The 27,123-nt window shown below is 38.6% G+C and overlaps 1 protein-coding gene across 17 annotated transcripts in view; it reads left to right on the top strand.

The window, feature by feature from the left end:
* LRCH3 (leucine rich repeats and calponin homology domain containing 3) overlaps nt 1-27,123 on the top strand; it is a 60,366-nt gene that overhangs the window by 21,484 nt on the left and 11,759 nt on the right. For 2 of the 17 annotated variants that reach the window (XM_038145505.1, XM_038145508.1), the window contains exons 2-20: nt 1,907-2,051; nt 2,412-2,538; nt 3,065-3,170; nt 3,349-3,485; nt 4,442-4,551; nt 8,697-8,790; nt 9,637-9,757; nt 12,237-12,385; nt 13,721-13,797; nt 16,524-16,616; nt 17,029-17,080; nt 17,211-17,351; nt 18,594-18,641; nt 19,620-19,673; nt 22,667-22,747; nt 24,026-24,097; nt 24,949-24,997; nt 25,496-25,609; nt 26,205-26,323. In XM_038145505.1, coding sequence (XP_038001433.1) covers nt 1,907-2,051; nt 2,412-2,538; nt 3,065-3,170; nt 3,349-3,485; nt 4,442-4,551; nt 8,697-8,790; nt 9,637-9,757; nt 12,237-12,385; nt 13,721-13,797; nt 16,524-16,616; nt 17,029-17,080; nt 17,211-17,351; nt 18,594-18,641; nt 19,620-19,673; nt 22,667-22,747; nt 24,026-24,097; nt 24,949-24,997; nt 25,496-25,609; nt 26,205-26,323 — 1,889 coding nt within the window. The other 15 variants (XM_038145511.1, XM_038145516.1, XM_038145506.1 and 12 more) reach the window with 14 other exon arrangements.

Genomic DNA, 27,123 nt, shown 5'->3' on the forward strand with positions numbered 1-27,123 from the left:
TACACCTTATACATAAACCAGTGTCGTAATAATTCTTTAAATAGATGGTTAAACATCCAGTCAATGTGGAAAATAAGTATTTTTTCTAAATTACTCTTGCTTGTTTCTTGTCTTCTCTGAAATAATTTGCATTTTTCTCTCCTTCTTGCATGGTAACATACAATTGTATTGTGAAACCTCGTAGCAAGTTGTGTGGATTGGTAGATAATTCCAGTGTGGTTAGCTGCACTTGGTAGAAATATTTCAGGATGCATGGCTTATGTTGGGACAGTATGATTGAAAACCTCTCTTCTCCTGTTACATTTTACAACAGTGTTAGCTCACAGAGATCCCACTGGGAATGTCACAGTTTTGGACACCACAGTGTACCGCAGCGCTAAAACTCTCCTTTAAATCTGCTGCAGCTCTGCAACTTGGAGGGGAGGGCAGGAGGACAGCATTTAGTGAAAATGCTGTCATTTTCACTAAATCCTTAATCAGAATTAAACTATGGAAGTAAAGCAGAGGGGACTTTAGGCCACACTAGAGCACTCTGGGAGATGGCTAGTGCAAAATAAGCATCCATTGCGTAAATTCTTGGAAGTGTATGCTGTGTTCTGCAGGATATATACAATTACATTGTTGACTCCTTTGTTGCCTCCAGATTCTTAAGCAGGTTGTGATCCGTCCAATTAATTTGCTGCTTCCACTTAAGCTGGAGTTCAGTGAGTGCTTTAAAATGCCAAGAATAGTCTCTGCCACCAAAGTAGGGATTCTTCTGCCTGCCACCAGCATTTTTCCCTGGTTCTGGCATAGGGTTTGTGGGAGAGGTGATCAGAAAGCCGCTGTATTTCTGATCAGTTTCTCTCACACACTCTGGCAATGCAGAGCACCTGGGAGAAGCTGTAGAGGTAGGAAGGTTTTGCTTTGGCAGTAGCAGGAAGGAGGATCCATCAGAATGGTATTTCTTTGCATTGATGCATTTATCTGATGTTTTATCTGGATTAGCAAATTATCAGGGTGTCTAAAGAGCCTGTCTTTAGCAATCTGTAAGTGCAAGTTTTTCTTCACTCTTGGAAAAAAAGGGAAAAATGTTTTCTTTTTCACAAAAAGTACAAAAGTAGGGCAAAGATCTCAAACTGCTTTCTGTTACAAAATAATAAAACTATTCTAGAAATGCAGTGCAAACTTATTGCTGACTCCTGTAATTGTGTAGTTTTAACTCCCACTATTAGAGCTGTCGGAAACATTCATTTAAAATACTGATTTTTCAAAATCAAGTTTGGACAAGTTGAAGCTGAGGTCATGTTTGAGCCTGATACCAGCTGGAAAGAAGCACTTGGAGTTTGTGTATGGGGGGGGTAACTTCTAATTTATTTATTTTTAAAAAATTTTATTGGTGATCAGACAAGGGTTTTGTTATGTTCCCCATTAACTTTTTGTGTTGGTTAATTAGAAGTTTCCATGACTTTCATGCTTTCTTACCTCTGTGCACCCTGCTGAACTTTATATCCATCCCAGCCCCTGCTGTAGTGAGCTTTTGTCATACCTGGAGGTTGGGTAATGCTTCTATCAAAACTCAGAGCTGGGTGTGTCGGGAAGTGGGGACTGTAGGTGTGTGTCTGTGGGAACTGCCCTTTGGAATTTATAAGCAACAACTTTCCTTGACCTTTAAAGAAAAAAAGAGCCCTTTGCAACTGCATTATTTATCACAGTGCAGCTTGTGAAGGAGAGTAATGCTCATGGATATTTTGCGCCCATAGACTGGCAACTGGAACTGTCCAAGGAAACATAGAGATTCTTCAAGTATAAACATTTGGTAGGTGTTTTGGTTAGAGAAGTTTAACCAAAACAACTTTGTCAAGCAAGGAACTTAGTAAAGTTCTAAGGCAGCTTTACTGAATCTTTCTTTTTTCCCTCCCTTCAGACTTGTCACGGAACAGACTGTCGGAGCTTCCAGCAGAAGCCTGCCACTTTGTGTCCCTCGAGACTCTTAATCTGTACCAGAACTGCATTCGATACATCCCAGAGGCTGTATTGAACTTACAGTCACTAACATTTTTAAATATCAGGTAACAGTTGTCTTACCAATTCTGCTTTAGCATGAGGAAAGCTTTTGCACTCAGGCCAAACATACTCCTTTGTAGCAGAGCATGGCCACTTATCAGAGCACCTGAAAGGGCACAAAAACCTCACATTGCTCCACACTGAGTTCAAAAGCCTCTGATCAGCCGTGCTACTTGATATTCAGAGTTTGTTCACACATAACTAGATAAAACAAGTAATGAAGAACAGCCTCATGGAACCACTTTTGTAGTAATTACATGAAAACTTACTCGATCATCTAAATGGAGTGTGCTTTTTGTATGTGTCTTTCTTTGCATGAATATTTCTCATTAGACTTCTGATTATTTTTTCTTTCTGTCCAAAAGTCGAAACCAGCTTTCAACATTGCCAGTACACCTCTGTAGTCTACCACTAAAAGTTTTGATAGCAAGTAATAATAAGCTGGTTTCAATACCTGAAGAAATTGGACAGCTCAGACAGCTGACAGAGCTTGTGAGTATACACTTGATTTCCAACTACTACTGTTCTGCTCTTGGCCTAATCTGTGTCTGCTACAGTGTCTCTAACTGCATTTAGTTTTGTATGGAGGTGTTAGAAAAGGGTTTTAAATACTCTGGGAATTTAGAAGAATTTTACATGAGGGAAAGATGCACTGGAGAGCAAATGATCCATGTCAATTCACATGTCTTCCCTTTTCTAGAAAGGAAGGCCTGGTGGAGTTCTTGCTATGTTTATTTCTGACAGAAAGCTTTTATGTAGTAAATTGTGATGTCTGATATACTATGGAGTAACTTGAAATAATTTTCTACACCTGAATGCTTAGTCTTTTAAAGCTTTTATTTCCCTTTGTGTTTAAAATGAGAACAATGTTTCATGTCAGCCGTGAGATTGAATGAATATATGGATCTGAGGTGTTATATAAATAGCTGTCTTTATTTTTCAGTCCCTAAATACACCTGTGTATTTTAGTCAACAGAGACTTAGAGAGTGATAACTCATTCTTCGCTCTTCTTTGTAGGATGTGAGCTGTAATGAAATACAGACAATACCTCCACAGATTGGCAGTTTGGAGTCCTTGCGAGACCTAAATGTCAGAAGAAATAATTTGGTGCGTTTACCTGAAGGTGAGAAAATGGCTCTCCACTATAACAGCAGAAACTTCAAACACTTCTCTCTTTTCAGTCCCTTTTTCTTCCTCTGAGAGCTAGAAGCAGCTTAACTGTTTTGTGAAAGACATATTTTTGTACCCTTCCTTTTTTTACATTCTTTTAATCTTCTGAATTGTATGTTTTCTATCTCCAGAGCTTGCTGAGTTGCCTTTGATTCGATTAGATTTCTCCTGCAATAAAATAACAACAATACCAGTTTGTTATAGGAACCTCAGACATCTTCAGACCATCATGTTAGAAAACAACCCTCTCCAGTCCCCCCCTGCACAGGTAAACTGCAGCTACGAAATCAGATGACTAGTTCAGCTAACAAGGGCACTAAGTTATAAATTGAAGGATTATATTACATATTTGTTATTTAAAAACAAGAGAACTTTAAATACTTCTCTTGTCTACAAGTGTTAAATATGTAGCACAGCTTGAAAAATCCCTTTTCTTCTCTTTATTGTATTAATAGTCCCTGCTGTGGAATATTACAAAAAATTTCACTAATCTTGGCTTGAATATTTCAGCTTTCAACATAGGAGAGAGGAAGCTCTGTTAGGCAAGACTAATTTTTTGTCATTCAAATGGCAAAATTTTGACTGAGGCCTCAGTGCTGCAGTTTGCTGATCTGCTTTGCAGCAGAGTACTCAAATTGGCCTTTGAGCTAGAAACTGCAATATTGTTAATGACTAATTTGATTTTCAATGTGGGTATACGAGCCCCTGGGTATTACAGGTTCTACTGTGAGCTGCTGCATCAGAGTCAAGAGGGGCACTTGCTGAAACTTGTAGTTTCAGTAGGGTTTTGCTTTCCTTGTGAAAGCAGAGACAGCTGTTACTGCCTTCATTGACTATAAATTTGAGCTGGCTTTGGCAGTCTGCCACAGCCATTCAGATATGGGCATGGGTGGGATGCATCTGTTCTGATGCCAAGGGTATAAATTCTGGTACTTGTAAATGCTCATGTCTTGTTTGCATGATGAAATTTCAGCATCCAGCTGACAGAATTGCCTGCAGAGCAGATGTACTTGGAGGACAGCTTCCATTTGTCTACCACAGGCATCCCATGATGCTCCACTATAGCTGTTCCTCTAAAATGCAGTGATACTAGAATAAAAGATACATTGGTTGATGTAAATGTGTTCATTTATTATTATTCTCAACTGCATCTTGAATGTCTGTAGTGTACTTTGAAAATATATTGTCAAATTATACTTACTTGATTTTTAAATTTTTTTAAAGATATGTATAAAAGGAAAAATTCATATATTTAAATACCTGAACATTGAAGCATGCAAGATAGCTCCAGACTTGCCTGATTATGATAGGAGACCCATGGGATTTGGATCATGGTAAGTTTTGCACAAGCCACATTTCCAGTTTTAATGGCATTCACGAAAATTTTGTCAGTCCACCTTGAGTTTATTAAAGAAAACAGATCAAGGATTGTTCTTTGGCAAGTGCATTGAGGAGGCTTTGAAAAATATTGTTTATGGTATTTCATGGTGCATTCTAGTAAGGTGCCAGTGTGTAAGAACTGAGAAGTGGTTCTGGAGATGACCTGGGCAGTGTCCTGGGAAAAGCAATGCCAGAGCTGATATGCAGTAAAAAGAGAATAATAATAAACAATACAGGGGGTATGTGCCTGTGTTGTTAACATCTACGTTCAGTTTACAAGATCTTAATATTTTCCACAGACTTACTAAATTATATTGCAGCTGTGATTTTTAACCTTTTGTACAGAATTTTACAGCGGCTGTGCTCAAACCGCAGGTGTAAATGCTGATCTCCACCCCGTTAGTAAACTGTTATATCTGGCAAGCTTTCACTTGGCTCTGCTCCTTGGCATTGTAACACAAATATTGGAACAGTCAGCCATATCAGCCGCTAAATTAAGATGTCTAGCAAAAAGCAGGAGTTAAGATTTCTTTCTGTTATGCGATACAGAAGAAAGGCAGTCAGTGAAGTATGGAACTGAATATATATAAAAATTACTTCAGTCATCTTTGAAGGTAGTAATAACGTGTGGAAGAGTAAGTTGCTGAAGGATATACTGCTGCCTTAGCAGCAAGAAAACACAAATCAGGGGGCTTCACAATAAATCATCGTGAGTCAGATTTATGAAGAAGAATTTGCATGAGGGACTGACAGAGTGATTCCTCATCAGCACTGAATGTCCTAAGTTACTGTTCTAGATGAGGTCAGCATATGAACATGTTAAGGGTTAATCGATTTCCAATACAAGCTGGTGCAGCTGGTTTCTGCATAATACTCAGGATACTGTCCTTTTTCTGAAAGGAAAAGGCTCTAAATGAGAAAATGTTATGATCTGTTTAGGTCTAACATAGTTTGTTAATTTTTAAAAGTAATTCAAAATCAGGTGGGCTGTAGGCTTACTGATTAATTGTTGTCTGTAGCTGTATATTGCTCTGGGAATTTTCATAAATTGCTTTTGTGAAATGAGAAGAATTAATATATTTTAATCATAGCTTGAAATTGTAAATGTAAAAACAAGGGCAGAACATCCTCAACTTGCAAAAACAAGTTGAGGTTGCTTTCTCTAGAATCTCAGCAGTATGAAATGAGCTTCAACTGGCTTTTCCTTAGCTGTATTTCTGTACCCAAGAGGAGATAAGAGTTGGTGGTGGAATTATTTGTTGTACTGTGCTGTTTAGGGCATTTAGTGTTGCAGGTGATTCCTTCCATCTTCATGTAGCTATGGAAGAACTGTCAGTGGACCAGAGCACATATTAGGAGAAAATTGTGGAATGATCCTGTGAAAGAGAAAATCCCCAGTTATCATATTTTTATGTAATTTGAGATGAAAGAAATAAAATCCTTCAGCCATGATACAGTTAATATTTCCAGGCAAGGCACAAGAGCTTTGTGTTTGTTATCTTCAAAGATGACCAATAGAAATACGGTATCAATCAGTCCACCTAGACTTTGTTGCTGGTTTATCTGATCAGCTTGGTGTAATACCTTGCAGGTTGAGAGTCTGAGTGGTAGAAACTCTTAAAGTTATAGGACGTCTGTGTCATACTGCCAGTTCACTTTTGTCAAACATTTTTAATAGCGAGGCTGTTGATACTGCTAATAAAACAAGATGCTCTGAAACATCACGGCGGGACATGGGTTGGAGGTTCTAGCACAGCTAATTGATTGTTTTAGCCTTGTCAAATTATATCAAACTGTTTAACCAGAGTGAACCCCTGTATGCTTCAGTCCTTTTCTAAACATAAGCTGTATGAAATTTATCTTGTAGCAAGTTTTGTTCAGCTGCAGCAAGCCAGTCTCATTTGCAGCAGTGAAAGTCAGAGCAGCTCAGGTTGGTGCTGGAGGGAATGAGATTGAGAGGAGGCAGAGATGTTGAAGCTGTGTAGCAGTTGTTGGCAGACTGGCACAGTCTGGAGCTAGAAGGTTTAAAATACCAAGTACTCACGGGTGAACCAGTGTAGTGAATATTCTGGGACTTGGGCAACTGTTCTTGCTTACAGGAGGTAAAAATACAGATTTTAGTGTGACATGGAAATGGCAGCAAGCACTGTCTTTCATTGCTGGGTCTTAGCAGGCATTTGACTTCTCATCCTTTGATTTCAAGCCTTACACAGCTTCCCGTAAGCTGTAGTTACTCCCAAAATGATCTCTCCAAATGCCTAATCGTTGTTCCTTGTGCTTGTTGGTCAGGAATAAAAATCTTAAGTCTCAGCTGATTTTAGGGTGGCTGCTGTATGATTATATATGTGTAAAGTGTGTAGTATTGGATAGGTGGGTATAGTTGTGAGAGCTGGGAAGACAAAACCAGCTTTCTTGTTAAAAAGGAGAAGTCCTGTGCACAGTGTTTATGTATTTTTGAGCTTCCAGCTAACTGTAGTGTTAGATATAAAGCTTTTCAGATTCTCCAATTGAAAAGGGAGGCTCAAAGAAAATTTGTATCAAAACACTTCCTCATTTTTGAGTTCCTTAATTTGCAGTAATTGTTCAATTTACAACAGGGTGCTCAGGAGATGCTGAAAATATTGATTCATTTAAAATGGAATTCTACTGCAGATGGATTTTTTTTGACCCATGTTTTAAAAATATGTGTAAGTTCTATGAACTGTTTGTATAATTATGGTTCTATTGTCAGTTATTCAAATTAGTAGCTGTTTAACTACATTGGGTGACTTGATAGTCATTCTTTTTTCTTCTCACCCAGAGGGAGTTGTTTTTTTCTTTGGCTTTTTTTCTTTCTGATGGTTTATTATGCAGATGATCTTTCTGTTCAAATACAGGGCTGTAAAAGTGGATTTGAGTTAATCAAAACTCCATGCAGATGCAAGAGCTTGTCTTTTAGTCTACATCTGCATAGAAACAGATGCATAGCTTAATGTGTCTCATCTGTAGCCTCCATCCCTCCTGGTACTTCTTTGCTATTTCATGTCTATCTGAAAACTAAAATAGGCCTTGAGAGTAGTCTGTTGGTCTTCTAGTAAGATGATGATAATAATAATAGTAATAATAGTAGCAAATAAGTATTTCCTGAAAGTGGAATTTCAGAGTGAGCAGCAACTTGAGAGCAATGCCAGTGAGAAAATGACCTGCAATTTAGTTAGGATGGGGTGAAGCAATTAGCTTCCTGAAATTCATTCTTCCTTGTGCATTATGTCGTAATTACTGCTGCAGTTCTCCCTGGGGCATCGAGTGCCAATAGGACAGTTGAGCCATTGTGAAATGCCATCTGCAGTGGATCAGACAAGTCCCATTGTCTCTTTTACTGTAACTATCTGCAGCAGTTGCCAGAGTTGACATTTGTGATGGCTGTACTGCTGAATTACATATTTTCTAAGCCCAGAAATTTAAAGAACTGTATGCCTCTTTGGTTATATGTATTGTAACACTGGGCACGTGTCTAATGCCTTTGTCTAGACATGTCATTGACAAAGCTCTGTAAATGAAAACTGTACTTCTACAGTTATTACATTATGATGTATCTGAAATACTGTTACTGCAGTGTCTAATGTAATTACAACACAGAAGACATTTATGTAATGCATGCTGCATACTTTTGAGTAGAAGTAGTATAATCTGTATTTTTACTGATTTTGTACATATTTATGCTTATTTATGTAAAATTAATTTGACAGTGGTTTTCAACCAAAACAAATGAATAGTAGAAAATGAAAGTTTGACTTGCTAAACTGAGAAATATGAGACCAGTTTGCAGTTTGCTTTGCCATAATTTCTCTTTGGGAAATGTTGAAGAGTGGATCTATCCTTTGAATCAGCTTAGCTCTGAAGGCCAGGCAGTGGCAGGTGACAGCTGACTGACAAGGATGCTGAGCTGTCAGCACGCACCTCCTGCTCTATTGTAGCAAGTGCAGCGTGAGGTTTTCAGACATGCTGAGCTGGTGAACACGCTGCAAGTGTGCTTGGTGGCTTATTCTGCTGTTCTGTAATGGCTGAGAAGTTTTTGGTGGTCTTTATATCACAGTAACTAAAACTCTGTGTTTGACAGCCACGAGGAGCTCTATTCCAGTCGTCCATATGGAGCACTTGATTCTGGCTTCAATAGTGTGGACAGCGGAGACAAAAGATGGTCAGGGAATGAAGTAAGTGTTGCAGCTTTATTTTTTTTGAGTGCACTATTGTACAGTAAAGATAATGAAAGGTACACATCTGGAGGCACATTCCATAGGTAACATGCATGTGCTGGTGTGCAGGTTGCCTTGAGCCAATATTAGAAAAAGCAAGGTTAATTTTATATGGGACAGACCCCAAGTTGGAAGTATTAACAGAAATGTATAAAACAGTGCATGAGACATTCATTTACTGTAACATAAAAAACGAGAAAAATAGGGTTCCTCGTTTTAAAAACTTTTTAACAGTATCAAATTACAATGCTGAGTCAACTGTAATTATTCATGAAAAGTTGTTTCAATAAAATAAATCTGAACATGAAATTCAGCTTTAGAAATCAGCTGCAAATTTGTCTTCTTCCTTTGTTTAAAATGTTAAAATCTGCTTGCTATTTACAAGGAGGAAAAGAGAATCTCTTAGCAAAAAGATTGTCAATTATTATTGCCAGGAAGAAGTTCCCTTTTCCTCTTGGAGCAACTAGAAAATAGCCAAGACCTAAAGTCACAGTGAGCTATACTCCACACTTGCACTTCTAACTTGATTTTAGAGGAGGTGCTAGGATTTTCCATCCTGGGATGTTTTCAGTCATGTGCAGGTACTGCAATCAAAACTGTAGGCGGCCAGTTTCTAAAGAAAGCTCAGCTATATGGTTTTTTTAAAACAATAAATTATACCTGTCTTTTGCTTTAAATTAATGTTTTGTGGATGTAAAACAGGACAATTGAAATACAAATCAAGGACAAATCAAGAAGTACTAGATTACAAAAATACGTTTCTGAGGAAAAATGTTTCCAAATTTCACTGCTTGTTTTCCAAAGCCAACAGATGAGTTCTCAGATCTCCCATTACGTGTGGCAGAGTTCACCAAAGAGCAGAGACTGAGAAGAGAAAGTCAGTACCAAGAAAACAGAGGGAGTGCAGTTGTAATTAATGGTGGAGGTAAGTAGTGACTTTTGGCTAACAGTATTTATTGTCATCATTTTTAAAGTTCCAGCATGTTTCCTACAGATAGTAGCTTGTTTAAAGAGGAAAAAAACCAGAAAGGTCTAGGTGGAATTAAACAAAAGCAATGTTGTGTAAACTGTAAAAATACTGTTGTTTTAAGGATGTTAAAGGCAAAATCAAATAGCAGCAGAATTGGTATTTTCTTGAAAACTTTGTCAGCTTTTGGCTGTGTCCTATGTTAAAGTCTCAACTGCTTCAAATGGTATTTGGAATATTGAATTTCAGTGCATGGAGTTTTGCTGTTTAAGCTTCTGGGGGAAATTTACTGCAGTAGTAAATTGTCAGTGCTCTGTGCCGGCTGCTGTCGGAACAGGATGAGCAATTTTGTCAGGGAATTTCATATTTCCGACTGGTACTAGTGTCTCATTCCAGTTTTGGATTTTAATCCAAACTTTACTATCATCCAGGAGGGGCTGGTGTTTGTGAGTGTCACTGCTTTATTGTGCTGTCTCAATTGGTGTCCTGCAGTCTTACAGAATCACCTTCAGAGTTGTTCCAGAGGTGATTGTGCTTTCCATGTTTCCTGATCTCCAGTCCTCTTTCATTTTAACTTCTAGAAATCTGCTCCCAGTGTCTCCTTTTGTTTACATGCCTTAATTTTAACAGTCTTTCAGGTCTGTTTTTTCAATCATTCCTTCTTCTCCATTGTTCTGCAGTACTTATTATTTAGATCTCATCTGCATATACTTTGACTGATTATTCTTGTTTGTCAGCTGTTCCCTGTTTTTCATTTTTCCTGATGACTACAGTTCATTTTTTCTAAGTGTTGCTCTTCCCAGCTACATCTAAAGTCCTATGCCCAGCTCCCACTTTTTCTTCTCTCTTCCCTCCTCCTCCTCATCTTTATCTTTTGCCATCTTCTTTTCTTGGTCCTAGTTTTCTGTGCCACAATTTTTTGTTTTCTTTTCCATCTTCAGAAATATCTGAAAAAGCTCACATTCTTTCACACATTAATGGGGAAAAATTCAGTTCAGACAGTTAAATTCTGGCAGTGGGAAGAATTGAAGACATGGTGTCATGGGGAGCGTTGGGCAGCCTTAATAACAGGCAGTGCTGCCAGCTCTGCCTCCAAGACTAACTTCATTTTGTTCTTTGGCTTTTGCACATCAGGGATTTCAAAATGCCTAGCAGACTTTTAAGCTGGAGCATGATCAGTTCATGAGTAGGTGTATCTGAGAGGGGCACAAACCATGGCATGTGGCTGTCAGAGACCCAGATGCTTTGCAGTTTTGTGTTCCTAACACAGCTATTAGTATCTTTCACCTTTTTCTGTAGTATTGTTGTTATTATCATCATCATTATTTAATAAGCAAGCCTGGAAAGAAGGAAAATTTGGGGTTTTTTGGGTTTTTTTAAGATTTGAAGCTGAGATGGAAATTTAATGAAGCCACAGTATATAGGAATGTAGTTTTGGATGGTTGTAGTAGCAGAGGGGGTGGCTTTGGCAGTAACAGTTGCTAGATTGTGTGGTGAGGCAAAGAGAAGTCTGTTTTAGACAAGCAGGAAAGGGGCGGGGGAGTAAAGAAGAATGTCTGCAAGAGTCTGGAGCAAGTTTGGGGAGAGTTTTAAGAAAAAAGAAAGCTCTAGTGCTCTGAAAGGGAACTTATACTTTCCCCTGCATCCCCAGTGCAATTTTTTTCACCAGGGGCGTTTGCTCAATGTCATGACTCTCAGAATCCCTGGGCAGAATGTGGAAAAGCAGTGACAAGTGAAAAAATTGCCCTACATAGGATCTCCCACACAATGAAAAATCAATACCAGCCCAACTGTGCTGTTTCTTGCTCTCATTTCAGTGATTCCCCATTTCTTTTTCATTCTTCTTTTAAAATAAAATTTCAGGTGCCTTATATTGTTTTAGAGAAATTGTGTTGTTTTCTGTAGTGTTGTTCATTATTTCCACATACACTTCTTATATTTGTTGTATTTGCATCCAGATAACTTAATCATGCTGCTCTCTCTTTTGTTGTAGTAGTAACACTAGTAGAAGAATCTGTCATATGCATTCTGATTTTTCTGACAGAGAACCAAGAGAAAATATTCCAAAATATACACACGTCATTGTATAGTCTTGATATTAGCTGAAATACTTTGATATATAGTTTTTGGTTTTGAAAAGGAAATCACAGTATTTCCTTTTTCAGTCACTGCAAAAGTATTTGCAGCCAGCAGTATGAAACTACCTCCTTGATACATGTTCCTCGTTGCTTTTTAAAAGGCATAAATTTTACAATTATTTCAAACTTTGTTGATCTAATGTTAGCAGGCTTGACAAAATCCAGGAGCTTTCAGGCTGAGCTTTCCCAGATGGCAGAAAAAGCAGGGCCTTAGCTCCTGACCATGCTGCATTGCTGGGTTTTGTCCTTTCTCATGGGTTATCTAATTGTGGGTGTTTTCTCTGTGTATGTTTGTCAAGTGGAACACGATCTCGATCAGATTGACTACATTGACAGCTGTGCCACAGAGGAGGAGGAGGAGGAGGTGAGGCAGCCCAAGTGCCAGGACTCAGACAGCCTCAGCTCCCAGTTCATGGCCTACATCGACCAGCGGCGCATCTCCAACGAGGTGGTGCTTTTCCTGGTGTTCATTCCGTTCACACACCCCAGCACAGCCCTTGGGAAAACTCTTCCTGTTAAGTCATTTGGATGTTACACTTCTGGAGAGAGTCCTCAGAAACTGAACCTATAGAAACAGATTTTTAGCCACATCATGTTTCCTTCTGTGTTCTTAATTAATACCTATGTACACAGTTACACAGTTCAGTGGCTCACTGTACAGACTGTTTGTCTGAAAAAAATCTTTGTGGCTGCTCTGCTTAAACTAACTATGGTGCTGTGATTCACATGGGTCCTTTCAAAGTTCTGTGTGTTTTGAAGGAGAAAGGTATTTGCTATTTGAAGAAAGAAAAAAAAAAAGGAATCTTTAGCTTTTATGTAGGAGCTTGGTCCCTATCTTCTGAACTTTTTATTACTATTTAAAGTCAGTCACACAGATATGAGAGATGCATTCATTTTGCAAAGCTCGTAAATTCAATATCAGATCACAGAAGCTGGAGCACAGACACAAGAGCAAAACTTTTCTAAGTCAACTGTAGGCAATGCAACCCAAGGACTCCTTCCTGTAGATAGGGAAAAGGTGTTGATCAGCATCACTGCAGCTATTCCTTGGGGTCTAGCTAGTCATAAAAATTAAATTGCTTTTAGCTGAAGGAGTAGTTTCTCTGAAAAGACAGTCCAAAATACTCTACTGCTTAGGAAGGCTGACTGCAGTATAGCAGCATGCATGCAGGCATGAATGAAAATTAGCAAGTTAATCTTGAAAAGTTTCTGTTTTCTTATATTAATGGGTGTCAGTGAAAGTTTTTAAATAACACCAAAGGTAATAGGTCTCTGTTCCCAAAAGGATAAATTATTTCATTGCTCAAATTAAATCAAAAGTGTTCTTATTAATCCCATGTTTTGCTTTCTTAGTCCTTCTGGGACCTGTCTTTAGAATGTCATAAAAGACCATCAGCTCCTTTATTCTGTGTTTCTGAGAATCCAGTCTTCACTGCTCTACACTTGTAGAGTTAAACTCCAAAGAATGTATTTACATTTCAGTACAAATTTTATACCTACATGAACTTCTCTGCATGAGACTTAATACTGGAGGTTTTAAACTCCTAAAGTTATCAGCATGCATATTTAATCTGGAAACTATTATTTATTTAAATTGGAGAAAAAAAATGAGAGTGAACTTGCTTGGTTGGAAATGAACATCCCTAACTTGTGTTTTGTGCTCGTTGTCAGGTGTTTTAAATACCAGTAGATCCAGATGTAGCTCCACAAAGAGATTGTTTGGCATTCATGTACAGTTTTCTGAATCAATTGCTAGCTTAGTCTTTTGTGGTTTTTTGCTTAGAGCTCACCAGTAAAGCCTGTATCTGTCAGAGAATTTCAGAGAACGGAGGATACAAGACGACATTTACATCAAAACAGGTAAGAATTACTGTGGCAACAATAATTTTATCCAGAATTTCATGATGAATGCAGAGCATGTATGTATTGAACATGTTTAGAAAATGGCATTGTTTCCTGTTGCTTTGCCAGAAGTGTGTATGGCACTTTTTTGATAAGTTATTGCTCCAGATTAGGAATTGGAATTCTAATAATGGCAGTGAGCAAAAGGCATAACTGTTCTATGCAAATGCTTGACTTAAAATCAGTTGGTTAAAGATATCTGCATAATTAAAGTGCTTTTTTTTTAACTGATTTAATATCTGCTTTTTGTGATTTAATTTGTGCTTTGATTGAATAGTTGATTTAAGCTGTAGTACACAGAGGACAAAAGGGATAAAGGTTCTTGCAGGAAGGATAGAGATACTACGGAGTATCTGATGTGCCATGAGGACACGTTCTTGGTTGACTCCTGCTGGTTTTGGTATTGTGGAAGATTCATTTACTTTTAAAAGTCCCATTCTGGGCCATAATCATGAGCCTACATCAGCAGAAGGGATAGAACGGGAATCAATTCTAAAAGCAAATTGCTTATTTTGATGAAGTATGCCCATGGTCTTTAATGATTACTCTTTAATGATTAATGATTATTGGAGAGAGTGCTTATCTGTGAAATAAAGGTCAGAATTGGACAGAGTATCAATGAGGGGTCATTAGGTTTCTGAAAAGAATTTTGGATGTCTAGTTAGAAAAAAGAAGATAAAAGATAAAAAAGCAGGCAAATTCTTGCAAATGAAAATTGATACAACCTTTATTATACTATTGAAGCATTTCAGTATTCAGTGGACTGAAAGTGAATTTGCAGGGACTCCACAGAAAACCAGCCCAGTTCTACTTGGAATGTCTGGGGGGTGGGGCAGTGGTGGAAAAGACAACTGCTACTCCTAAGTATGTCATTACTTATGCTGTCAGTAAAAACCAATTTTTAATGGATTCTAAAATGGTATTGAAAGAGCAAATGAAACCAAAATTAGTGTATAAATTTTTCCAGAGTTTTGGCAACATTTGAATAGGCATTCTGAAATGTGCAGAAAATGTGCAGATACAGTAGCTGTACTGATAGAAGGGAGGGTAACTATTTCAGCATATGTCAGCAGTCCTAATCCTGTCCACAGGTCAGGTATAAAGGGATATACCAATTCTGCCATGCTCTCCCCCAAAATAGTGAGTGCTCTTGGTTTGAAAAATTGATTTTTTACTTTTTTGTTTACTTTTTTTTTATTTGAACATTTGTGGTCAACATGGAAATAATTAAACTTTACAAACACTGGTTTCCATGATAAATCTGAAGGAAATAGAAGAAGGCTGGTTAGCTGGGGAGAGCTGCTGTTTACATAGAAGATGTTAATGATAAAGGAAGTTGTAGCTCAGTAAGCTATCCAGTGATTTCAAAATTTAACTTGAGGAGAGCAGCAGATCTTCATGCAGAAGTAGTTAATCAGCAATCTGAATGAATTGTAGCTTACTATGCTGCAGCAGAGTGAAATTATTAAGGCACTAAAACCAGATCATGTTGTTATTGCCTTCAAAATAGTGTAAAAACAGCCATATGACAATGAGTAATTTTTTGTATTTTAAGCTTGTATTAGCCAAATATTTTATTTTGTGGCAACCACAGGCTGTAAAGTGCTTCCACAGTAATTCTGTGCAAATGCCTTGGCAGCCAGCCTCTCCTTTTTTTTTTCTTTTTTTCTTTAGCATGCTGGAGCCATTAAAACTCTGAAAGTTGGATGTAACACAGACTTCATCTCAAGAGTACTTATATTAGTTGATTCAATTAAATAAATACAGTTTATGGCTCTGGACAGACTGTGGTGCATTCCTAATGCAGCAAAGCTGTGTGTGCTCTGCTCTGAACACACTCCTTGGCACAGAGCTGAACCCAGTCCTGTCTGTTCAAAACAGCTCTAAGTAACGGGTTTGTCATGTGCTTCAGTGCTAATTTAAGTAACAGAAGAGACCGGTAACATCTGGGTCTTCCACATCTCATCTCCATGAGGAAAAGGCCCTAAGTGTGCACGCAGCCAGCTGGACTGACATTTTTTGGAAATGCACGGTGAAGTGTGTCTGTGTTCAGTGGCTGCCCCGGGAGCGAAGGTCGCAGAGTTTAGGCTGTCAAGAATAAGCTCCTTGATTTCCATCAACTTTGTTTCTAGGCAGCAACATGTCAGGGTACATGCTGTAAGCTGTGGACCTTGGGAATTGTTTCAGTGCTAACAGCTGCCTTCTGGCAAAGAACTGACTGCAAAATTTCTCTCTTATTGTTGATATGATGGATAAGAGCCAGATGGGTTCTTGTTTACCTTGTGACTTTGAGGGCTTGTGTCACTGGCAGTCACCTGATTGGTGAGGTGAGCAGATTGTGCTGAAAATACCAGTTCTGATGTTTAAAATAAATCTGCTCTTTCCAGAGCAGAATAAGGCCTGCAGCAACCCAAATATTGTCTTGAAAGAGAGAATCCATCTTTGTGTATTTTGAAATCATTGTTAATTCAGCAGGTTATGTTTAATTACGAACTGCAGTTGTGATCTGACTTGATATCACAATGTGATTTCTTTAGTCCACATTTCACTTTTGTGATTATCTGAAGCTAATTGTTTGGGCGTTTCTCTCACAAAAACAGTTCTAATCTAGAGTGGAATTAATCTGATAGTACTGTATATGCATCAGTGGCCAAATCCCCTTCCACCTGGTGTCTTACCTGCAGGGATACAGATGAATTACGAAGACCTGAAACTCTAAATTTGATGCAGGACAGAGAGCATCAAGTACTAAGGAGTTATGTGGACAGGACAGAGAGGTAGGGAAAAAGAAATTGAGTGTTTCTGCTGGTTCATTTTATTATTTTCCCCTCCCTCACATAACCATACTATGCAGTTGTTCCTCTAAAAGAGGATCATGTGAAAAATTCCTGGTTTGGTTACTCTTAGAGAATGGGTATAAAGTACTGAGTATCTCAATGCAGTAGGCCAAGTGTACAACCCCACTGGTACATCTTGTGCTGTAAAAAAATATTATTACAATTCAGGAGAAGAGATAGAAATGACTCACAAAATCTGTTATTCACAGTGTTAAATCATCATCACAGCTGTTAGCAGACAGTTACTCTTCTGATTTCATCAGCTACTTGTGTGTCATTGACAATTCATGTATGCAGAACTTTTGGAATTAAGATTAAAAATCTACTTACTCTCTGTTTTTGCATTTGTCAGACCCCTGCCTGATTCACCTTATTTTCTCTCGCTATCAAGTCACCACACCCAGGTAACACATAGAATTCGAATGGTTTTGAATGAGTTTGATGTAAAACCAAACTGATGTTACCCATAAGACGTGGGCTGTTTCTCCATCACCCATCTGCAGCTTCACAGCCTGATGTGCTGTGTGATTGCAGGTGCCCAACACAGACCCTGAGCTGCACCGCCGGCACATCGAGCGCACCCGCCGGGAGGCCCAGCTGGCAGCCCTTCAGTACGAGGAGGAGAGGATGAGAACTAAGCAGATTCAGAGAGAAGCTGTCCTTGACTTTGTTAAGGTGCCTCCTTTCAGTACCTGCTTCATACTTTATCTTTTCTAAATCCCTTAATTACAACTAATTGCCATGATAATTACTGCTTGTATGTTACGCTCCTGGCGCTTTTTAACGAGTTTGGACAAATAGCATTTAAGTCCATTTAGTGTCGGTGCTGTAGCTTAACAGGCAAAGCTAGAACTGGGGAGGAAGATGGAAGATTTACCCAAAAAGTGATTGTTGCAAAAAATTCTGATTTTTGCATATTTCACCTCATACTTTCAATTTTCATTTGCATAGATGTGATGGGATTGGTTTAAGGAAGAAGAGGCCTTGATCTGAGAAGGCATAGAGGCAGTTTAATTTTGAAGACAAATTTGGCAGGGAGGAAATAATCATACGCACAAAAATATAATGCTGCCTGATCTATTTTGCTATTTTGTGATAATAAAGTAACTTAGTTCTGGGTAAAGCATGGGTGCAGACCTATGGTACATCAGGCACTCACTCTGAGCACTGTGTCTTCACTGTCTCTATCTCTGCACTCATGTCTTCTGCTTAACATGCCCGTTTATTTACATGATAGCTGATTTAAATTTGTTTTACTGTTTGCTGCTCTGGTCATTTACCTGAATCTTGCCATCACAAATTTAATAAATGTTACAGTTAATATTTATTTTGGGTTTAGAGTGGTCTGCAGAGAAGGCAAAGCCAAAGCATGGTTTATTGCTTATATTTAATGTATAAAGTTAGTTTAGAAAAAGAGTCTTAGCTGCCTAAAATGAGGCTTTTCATTAGCAACAACTGTTCTTAGGCCCCTGGCACTGTTTTGTAGTAAAGCTGCTTATTAAAGATTCAGCTCAGTCTTTTAGTTAAAGATTAAGCTTATAGGATGTTTGTTGTTCGTTGATGAGTCTCCTGGGGTTTTTGGTTTGGGTTTGATTTTTGGGTATTTTTCTTCTGTTTCCTTTGTTGTTCATGACTACTTTATTCTCAGCAGTTAAATTCCTCCCCTGAGTTGTATTTTGGATTTATATGCATCTTTCATATGCATAATTTTAATTTTTTTTTGTTTGTTTGAATGTGAAATAAAGGATGATTTTTTTACTAGTATCCGGGAAGTTTCAGCTCAGTGAACCCAGTGCATGTTCTATTTAAAAAACTGAGACCTCTGTTTTCAAGCACTTCTAAGTTATGCTGCTTTGTTGTGAGCTTTTGTTTCTCTGTGACATTATTTTAAGTTTTGTTTTTTCTTTTTCTGTGTAGCAAAAAGCCTCCTTAAGTCCTCAAAAACAAAGTCCAATGGATAGTGAGGTAAGAGTCCAATAAGAGCCTTAGTAGGAATGTCAGCACTTAAATTCCTAGCTCTCCATCAGAGTTCTTTTCCTCACTGTGGAAAATACCTCAAAACTGGGTTACAGCATAGTTTTTTCACATAATATTAAGCCTTCGGTTGGGGTTTTTTTCAATGGGCTCAGTCTAGTATTTTCTTCTGTTTGTGCAGATTGCCTGTCCAAGTGTGTTATTGTTTTTTGTATGTTTTCCTATGTTCTCTGCAGAAAATACATTTCATATTCTATTCTAACCCGCTCCTTGTGAGCAGTACAGTTTATATTCTAACAGGAGTATTGAGTCAAGTTACAGTGTTGTAGTCATCCTTCACAAATCAGTTTTCTCCCAGTTTCCTGTTATTAGATCACCAGTTGTCCCAGAAGTATTAAGCTTTGGCATTTCGAGGGTTGTCAGAAAAAGGAATAAATATATTTTTAAGTATTTTTCTACTACAGTTTTACAATAATGTAGTATTTATCATCAAAACCAGATCATTCACTTGGTAGTGTTAATTAGTTCAAAACTTTTAATATTATAACAAATATGATAGTTCTTTAGCAGTGTTTTCCAACTAACTCTTTTTGTTAGAAAATTAGCAAAACATGGGGTAATTGAAATAGTTTTTTGCTCCTTTTTCTTCTTAATGTTTTTCTGTTCTTAATTTATTCTTTTAAAAGGTTCTTTGTTCTATGCACTGTGAGTGCATAGTGTTCTGTATTTGCTCGACACAACACAGAAAGCAGAATAATTGATTCCTTAAGTAATATGACTGCACTGTAGTTCCTGGGTCACGAGGCTGTGTATTCCTACAGAGTTACAGATACTTCATGGATTGTTCTAAAGAGCCTCACAGTGCTATAAGCAAGCAGTACATGCTCCAAAATGCCTGTCTGTTCACATACCATGTGTTTCTGACATTGTGTGTGTTTCTGACGTTGCTCCATCTCTCCCACCTCCCAGTGTCCCTTTCCATCCAGAAGGTCTCAGCATACTGATGATAGTGCCTTGTTAGTGGTAAGATCCTGCACGTAATGGCCTTTTTCTGTGGCAGATTCTAGAGCGTAGAAATGACAACATGCAATGATTGTCTCAGATTAGACCAACTGTTTTAGAGCTAATCTAAATAGCATAAAACATGACCATCTCCTTTGAAAAGTAGCTTAGCTCTGAACTATGATGTTGTGAATATGTTGACACTTTTGCTGTCTGACATTTGCTAATAATACAATGATGTTTTTCCACAAAATAATTAAAGCTTATATTTTGTTTGAGAGCAGAAGAAAATTACTGATAGTAAAGAACAGTTTCTCAAATGAAAAATTCACCTCTAGTTGTTCTGGTTCGATTTCTTCTCCATTCAGCTTGCTTCCTAATTGATGTGCTCTTCAGTGTCAAGGAAGCAATTTTACTGCTTAGTGCAGCCTTCTGCTTTAACTTGTCTGTGTCCTGCTCATGCGGGTTAGAAATACTTGGCACCAAAAAAAAGTATTCAACTTATAAATGCTACAAATCATGAAATACTCCTCATACAGTTTTATTGTTTATTAGTGCAAATGTATTAAAAATAATCTATTTTGAACACTTACCAAAATAAAAACAAGTGTGCACATATTTCATGTTTTATGCTATTTCTTCCTTTGTGGCATCTTAGCAATGTAGCATAACTAAAAAATCTAATTGATGTCATAATCCGTGTCTAGAAAATTAAAAATACACCTGATTTGCCTGCTGTTGCATGACTGCATGCCTAGAATTTATTTTCTTGATTTATGTGCTTCCATTATCTGCCTAAATTTTTTTTAGGCAGTGCTCTTGGTTAGAGTGTCTCTTCTGAATGTGTTGGTCAAGGTATATACTGTGTCTTTATTCAGACTTTTTGGGTTTTCTGCTTTTGTAGGACTAGCACTTTGTGGGTGAGAAAGAAAGCTTAAAATGTTAGAGAGAGATTTAATAATCATGTGGCTGTTCAGAGAAATCACTATCAGTGAGCATATCAAAATGTGCTTTCATAGCTAGGTCATAAAAAGCAGGAGAACAGCAGTAGTTTGGATTGAGATGATTCTCTGTTGTCAGTGAATTTGTCTTTGGAACATATTTGAAGACCCCATTTCTATTTGATTTTGTGATCACATGACTTTTGTTGTAAATTGAGATACAGAATTTTCAGAAACTATGTTGAAAGAGGCTTCCACTGCTATTTGTTTCCTTTCTTGTCGTTAACCAAGTTACATCCTTTTACTTCACAAAAAGAGTGACCAGGCTGGCAGGGAAGGGTTGAAAGCAATAATTTCTCTATTCATTTTTCTTTTGGTTCCTCACATTTTTCAGCAGCACTAAATTATAATAGTATATGAAATGCAGGGGTTTGTTAGCTATCTTCTGTGGTGGAAATCCACACTGTGCCTGATGATCACATATGCCAGGGCAGCTGTTTCTGGCAATTACTGTAACTGAAACATTAGGCCCATACTGGCTCATGAATTTGTACCATCTTTTGTTTAAAGGTAAAAACTTGTTCAACATCAAGGAAATGGTCATCAGTTTGCTTTCAAAAAATTTTAAGAGTTTACATTGCTTTTACCTTTTTATATTCTATTGTATTTCATTTGACATTTCTCCTATCCTTATGTGTTTGAAATTTAGCTAGGTCTAATTTCTGAGGGCATAAGGAAAAGCTTTTGAAAGTACTAAATCTAATATGTAGTTAGAAAGCAAGTAAAAAGCAATTAAAAGCAGAGCTTTTATTTTACTACTTTGCTCTTCTGGCATTGTTACTGCTTTAACAAAAAATTGCAGTAGTGAATCTCCTTTTTAAAATCTTTAGTATTTCTTTTGGTCATCTTGTTGTTGTCTTTAATCACTAATTAAAATTAAAATGTATTCATGTTGCACAGGTTACTCTGACCATTTCTTTCTGTTTATAAACAATGTCAGGATGGTTGGTTTGAAGTCCCAGAATGATTGCCCGTACCTCCTGTGAATGTTAATAGTTCCCTTTAGCTGTAGTTCCTCCTGCATTCCTGTGATTTAAATTGGAGTCTGGCTGCAGAACTTCATTGCACTCTGTGCTGGATTTCTTTGGGTTGACCTGTGATAGATAACCAGACTAAAATGTTGTTGAAGAAGTGTAATCACTGGCCTCTCTGAAAAAAATGTAAGTTTTATGTTAGTCAGACCTCTTGCTGTTCTCACAAGGACAGTTCCATTTGTTACAACAGAGATTACTTTTGGAGCTGGTGTTAAGCTTTCAGACTTGGCTAATGGCTTGGTTTCAGCCTTCATTGCTTCTAAATCTCATTGTTCTCCAAATAGTTTCTTGTTTTCTCCTGTACTGTCCCTTACAATGTTGGTGCTGTCGAAGGAGGAGAAAACCCCAAAAGATCCTCTCTAACTACTGCTCAATTTCTCTGTTGTGAAGCCCACAAGGTACTTCAGAAGCATCAGGCAGCTGCTGTGACCTCTTCCTCTCACAACCTTTGTGTCATTGCTGCCTTATGCTCCCTTCCTTGCGTTGTTTTCTTGTTGTGGTCTCAAATGTGGCCCGAGTCCGTCATATTACTGTTAGCACATAGGATCTCTGAAACATTTGAAGTTAAGACTACGTTTAAGTTGAGCACCAGAGTGTTACAAATAATACTGGTATGGGTAAAGTAAGCAGGACTTGGCTTATGTAGACTTGTACCCTGGAGTTTTCTCTCAGACCATTGGCATTCATTTGTGTATTCAAATGTTTAATAACCGAATTCTCTTAAAATACCCTTATTTGGTTCATGCAGAGTTCTGGTTGGGCTCTCCTTTGCCACTCCCTGTATCTGCAGTTGTTTCTGGCACAGGGAAATTTTTGTGACTTCAGTGCTAGACCTAAAGACTGTGTGCAGAGGGTGGTGTAAGTCTGAGCTGCAGCATCCTGACTCCTTTAATGTTGTGGCTGCCTTTTCTCTCACAGTCGTTCTTTGCATCACTTCTTCCTTTCTTCCCTCTCTTTCTTTCCTTGCTGTCCTTGACAGAATGGCTTTGAGCCTCTCTTTGTGTTTGAGATTGACAATAACACCAATACCATTAAAAGGAGGCCAGGCACTCGCAAACAGGTGAAGAGCATGTGGTGTGTTGGTGTTGTGCTTGTCCCTCCCCGTGCTGTGCAGTGCTGTGTCCCCTTCCCTGTGCCCACTGCTGGGTGTGTGCATAGTGACCCTTCTTGTTAGTCTGTGTCAAGCTTGCCCTGCTCTTTTCATACAGGAACTTGCAGATACAGTGATGTCACAGACCACCTAGTTCTGGTTTATTTTAATGTACTCATGTGCTAGCTAATGTGTTGTCTAAGTCAAGTGATATTTGAAACTCTTAAAACCCCACCATTTTGGCTTTGCCCTGCTCTGGAGAAAGAGGCAATCTTGAGGATCAGCCGTAAGTCTCTACAGGGCCTAAAAACATTTGTGTTTCAGGCTTGCCCTGAGTGTAAACCTTCCCTTGTAGTACTTCTGGCTGTGCTGTTCTGAAGTGGCAGAAAAGTTGCAAATCTTTTAAAAACTAACTCCCGTATGTGTCTTTCACTACCTGTACAGTTTCTAGGTATCATTTGATGTTCTTTCCTGTGCTGAACTGTCACTTTGCTATTTGAATGCTGTTTCAGAAAGCATAGTGAGCCATTCAGTCCTCAGATATTAAAGTTCTGATGATGCTTTCAGTTAGACACAGGATTTGGCCTTCTAGATCTGCCTGTCAGTGACAGATGGGCACAACTACAGCCCCTGTTCTATAAACAGGAAAAGTTATTTATTTGGCTGGTTTTGATATTGGTCATAATTGAAATGTGACTGCACTTTATTTGTGGTAACATTGTAAATCCTGACACTGACATCTTCCCCAAGAGTGAGATTCCACCCAAAGAATCTCATCTACTTTGTGTGTAATCACAAGGACCAGTTGTTAGTGTTTGTGGCAGATACAGTGTATTACTGAGCCTCTTGTACATGGGTTTCCCTGATTTTTCAGACATGCATAGCATCCTCAAAACACTAAAAAGGAAGCTATTTATTTTTAATGATGGCCTAGAATGGACCATTGTAGGGTGAAATTTCTTTTTTTCTGACAGCATAGGTTACTAAAGAAGCTTTTGCCTCACTTACTGTTCTTAATTCTGTTTCTAATGTCACTGTATTATATGTAAAAGAAGCACTGTACCTCCCAGAAAGTTCAGGACAGTGGGAAGGCTTTAACTATAATTCAGCAAGTATTGATGTGTTGCTTGTTGAGTGTTTCTGAGAATGTGATCGTGATCACCTCTTCATTTTTACTTCCACCTTTGTGTACGACCTGTCAGCTACTCACTAACTCTGCTGCTGCCTTCTCTTTCTTTCTGCATTCAGTCACTCTCAGGGTTGAACCAAGAAAGCTGTGCTACTACCCTGCCTAGTGCCTCTACCTTCAGTCCTGTCAAGGTATCTCTTGCTATTATCATTCACCACTAGAGCCAACAAAAAAATCTCGGATCCACACATCGGTTTAAACAGGTGTTAGTCTGTCAGCATCTAATCAAAAGTTCAGGTAGGGTATGAACCTGATTCACCTGATTCAACTGTAGTATGTATTACCTCATCTTAGCTTTAGGCTGTGTCTACAGGAGGCCTGATCTATAAAACATGGTAACCAGTCTCTGCTCCAAGGGGTTCTTGATTGTCTTTGATGTTGCTTTTTCTGTACAAGATAATTTACTCTTGATCAAGTTGAGTTCATCAAAAGTACACTTGTATTCTTTGCCTGTTTCTTTCTTTTCTGTGGAAACTGCAGTGCTGAATTCATTCCTCACAAGAATTCATTAGTCTGCGTGAGCACTGTGATGAAACCACAGTGTGTTTCACTGGGGACAGATGTTCAGTAAATAGCTGTTCTGCATTAGCAAAGGTGTCAAAGAGGAGTATCCTTGTTGGGGCTGCTGTATTGCCAATTCTGCATGTTGCTTAATACCTGTTTATTGGTGTCCCCTTTGCAAAGAGCACTTCTCAGTTTGAGTTGGAAGGAAGAGTTAAAAATGGTCTGTCACTGCATAGTGTGTGCTGTTTCATCATTCTTTTTCCTAAGGAAAAAGAGCAATTTCTGTAAAAGAAAAAAAACTTTGTCTCTGCAGAGATAAGACTTGGGAAACAAGATACAGTGGTTTTTCTTATTTCTGGTTATTTTTCTGAAACACATTTAGATGGATGGAGCTTTTCTTAAAACACAGCAAATTAAAGTGTAGTCAAAGCTTTTCCAGATTAGGACCATTCATACTCTTCTGCTTTTTTGTTCACAGAGTGATGACAGATCTACCATCTCCTCTGGCTCGCCTACTGCTCAGACAGGTAACAGGGACAGGGAAAAAAACTCTGAGAAATAAGATCAAAATGCCTGCTTGCTTATTTGTCCTATGAAGAAAGGGGAGCCTCTGTTCCCACCTCTGTCTGTGGCACTGCTGTGTGTGAGAATTTACCCAGTTACTTGGGTCTCCTTAGAAAAACACAAGGGAAGAGACAAAAGGGTTGAAGCAAGTCCTTAGGCAGAGCACAGGGTTTGGCTGGTTTAGGCCTTCATAGCGACTTTGGCACACAGATGCATTCAGCAGGAGTCAGAACAGTTGTTGGAACTGATATGTGGAATGTGCTTTGCATGCAAGTGTCCTTGGAAGTGCCTTTTCCTGCTCTGCTTTTATCATGCATGGCTGTAATTTATTTTGTCATCATTACATTAAAATTTTTGGTTTGTTCTTTGTAATTACCACATTGCTGTACCCATTTCCTATTTAAACTCTAACCATTTCCTTCTTCCTCCTTCCTTTCCTGTGCCTTTCCACATTTGTTTAGTCCACCTTTCCCCTCCATATCCTGGCCATGCAGCCCCGCCTTCCTATAGAAACCCTTCCCAGCGACCTGAGAGTTTCCTTTTCCGAACAGCTGTCAGGGATGGAGCCAAGAAAGGTAGGTTATATAGCTCAGAAATCAGCTAGTTTTGCTACATTATATTGACATCTGCATTACCTGAGGCCTGCAGTGTTTTGTTACTTCAGGTCTTTATCATCAAACCACTTCTAGAATTCCATTTGTAGACAGATGACATCACATATGCTGTGAACAAACAGGATTTTATTTGGAGCTGCCCAGTATTCTTTTGTCATACCTGTACAAGTGTGAGAATTTGCTCATCTTGGTCTGCACTTACACCTTTGCCACACAAGCCTTCAGCAACTTGATAATTCTTGCATTGCCCAGTAGCCTGTAACAAAATTGCAATTTCTGGAGAAAGACAGAACCGTTTCAATATATGTGGCAGAACTTTGTCATCATTTGTGCATGACTATTATCCAACAGAAAGATCAGAATCGAAACAGTGAGGGAATTGTGTTGACATCTCATTTAGGTTAGTAGACCACTAGTTTGATTAGTAATCAAAGAAAGAGATTTGTGGAAAGGAATGTAACGTACCCATTCTGGAACTTTGTGTGCAGTGCAGTAGCAAACAGCACAAAGCCAAACTGTGCTTAGTGATTTTCTTTCCTTCATGCTGCTGTTTTAGCTGTTGCTTCATCCTCTACCTGTGCCTTGTCTCCTGCTAATGATTCTGCAGACCCTCGAGTGAGACAAAACTCCAAACAGCGGGAGGAGGAGCTGGAGCTGATAGAGCAGCTGCGCAAGGTCAGTGCTGCCAGGAGCCAGAACGTGGACACAGCAGGAAATGGACTTTGTGACCCTGCTAAATCTGCCTTTGTCTTATGGACAAGTTTCACTGAACCAGTATGGGGCACAGTTGACCAAAATGAAATGGTGTGCTACCATCTGTGCACTTTTTCAGATGGGTGCAGTGGTGTTCACTTGGTTGTTTGTGGTAGGTAGAGTCAGCTTCAAATTCTGTGTAATAAACTATGTCAAGTCCTGCTCTTAAATGTCCAGTGAACTCTGCTTTTATGTGTGCTTCCTTTCTTCCTTATCAGCTTTCACACTTGTCAGGAGCTCCCTGGAAAGTTGCTTTTACTGTCTCCTTTTTAATGTCTTTTTTAAAATTCTTTTTTTGCTATAAAGCTGGCAGATGAGCAGATGGAGTGCAGAGACTGCTGCCAGTCATGCTGCCATCATGATTTCCTCGTGTGCTCTATATCTGTCCGTTGATTCTTGCCTTATCCTTAGTTAAGTGCAGAACACTTGAGCCACTAATGTTTCTAATATTTATGCTTTTTTTCTGCCCAGGGGCACCACACTCCTGGTTTGTGCCCACGTACAATGACAATAAACAGGAATATTGGAAATGCCACATGGCATTAAGGTACTGCTCTGCTTTGCCCCAGACTTGTTTCTGCAGAGCATGAAGGGATTTCTTGAGGTGCTGTAATTAATTGTTGAATTTTCCCAATAAATAAGAATATACTTAGGGTAATCTTAAAAGCCATAAGCATTCCAGATAGAGAAAATTCCCTCTCTCTGGGGGGAAGTTTTGAAGT

Source organism: Motacilla alba, chromosome 9, assembly GCF_015832195.1.
Source record: "Motacilla alba alba isolate MOTALB_02 chromosome 9, Motacilla_alba_V1.0_pri, whole genome shotgun sequence".
Lineage (NCBI taxonomy): Eukaryota > Metazoa > Chordata > Aves > Passeriformes > Motacillidae > Motacilla > Motacilla alba.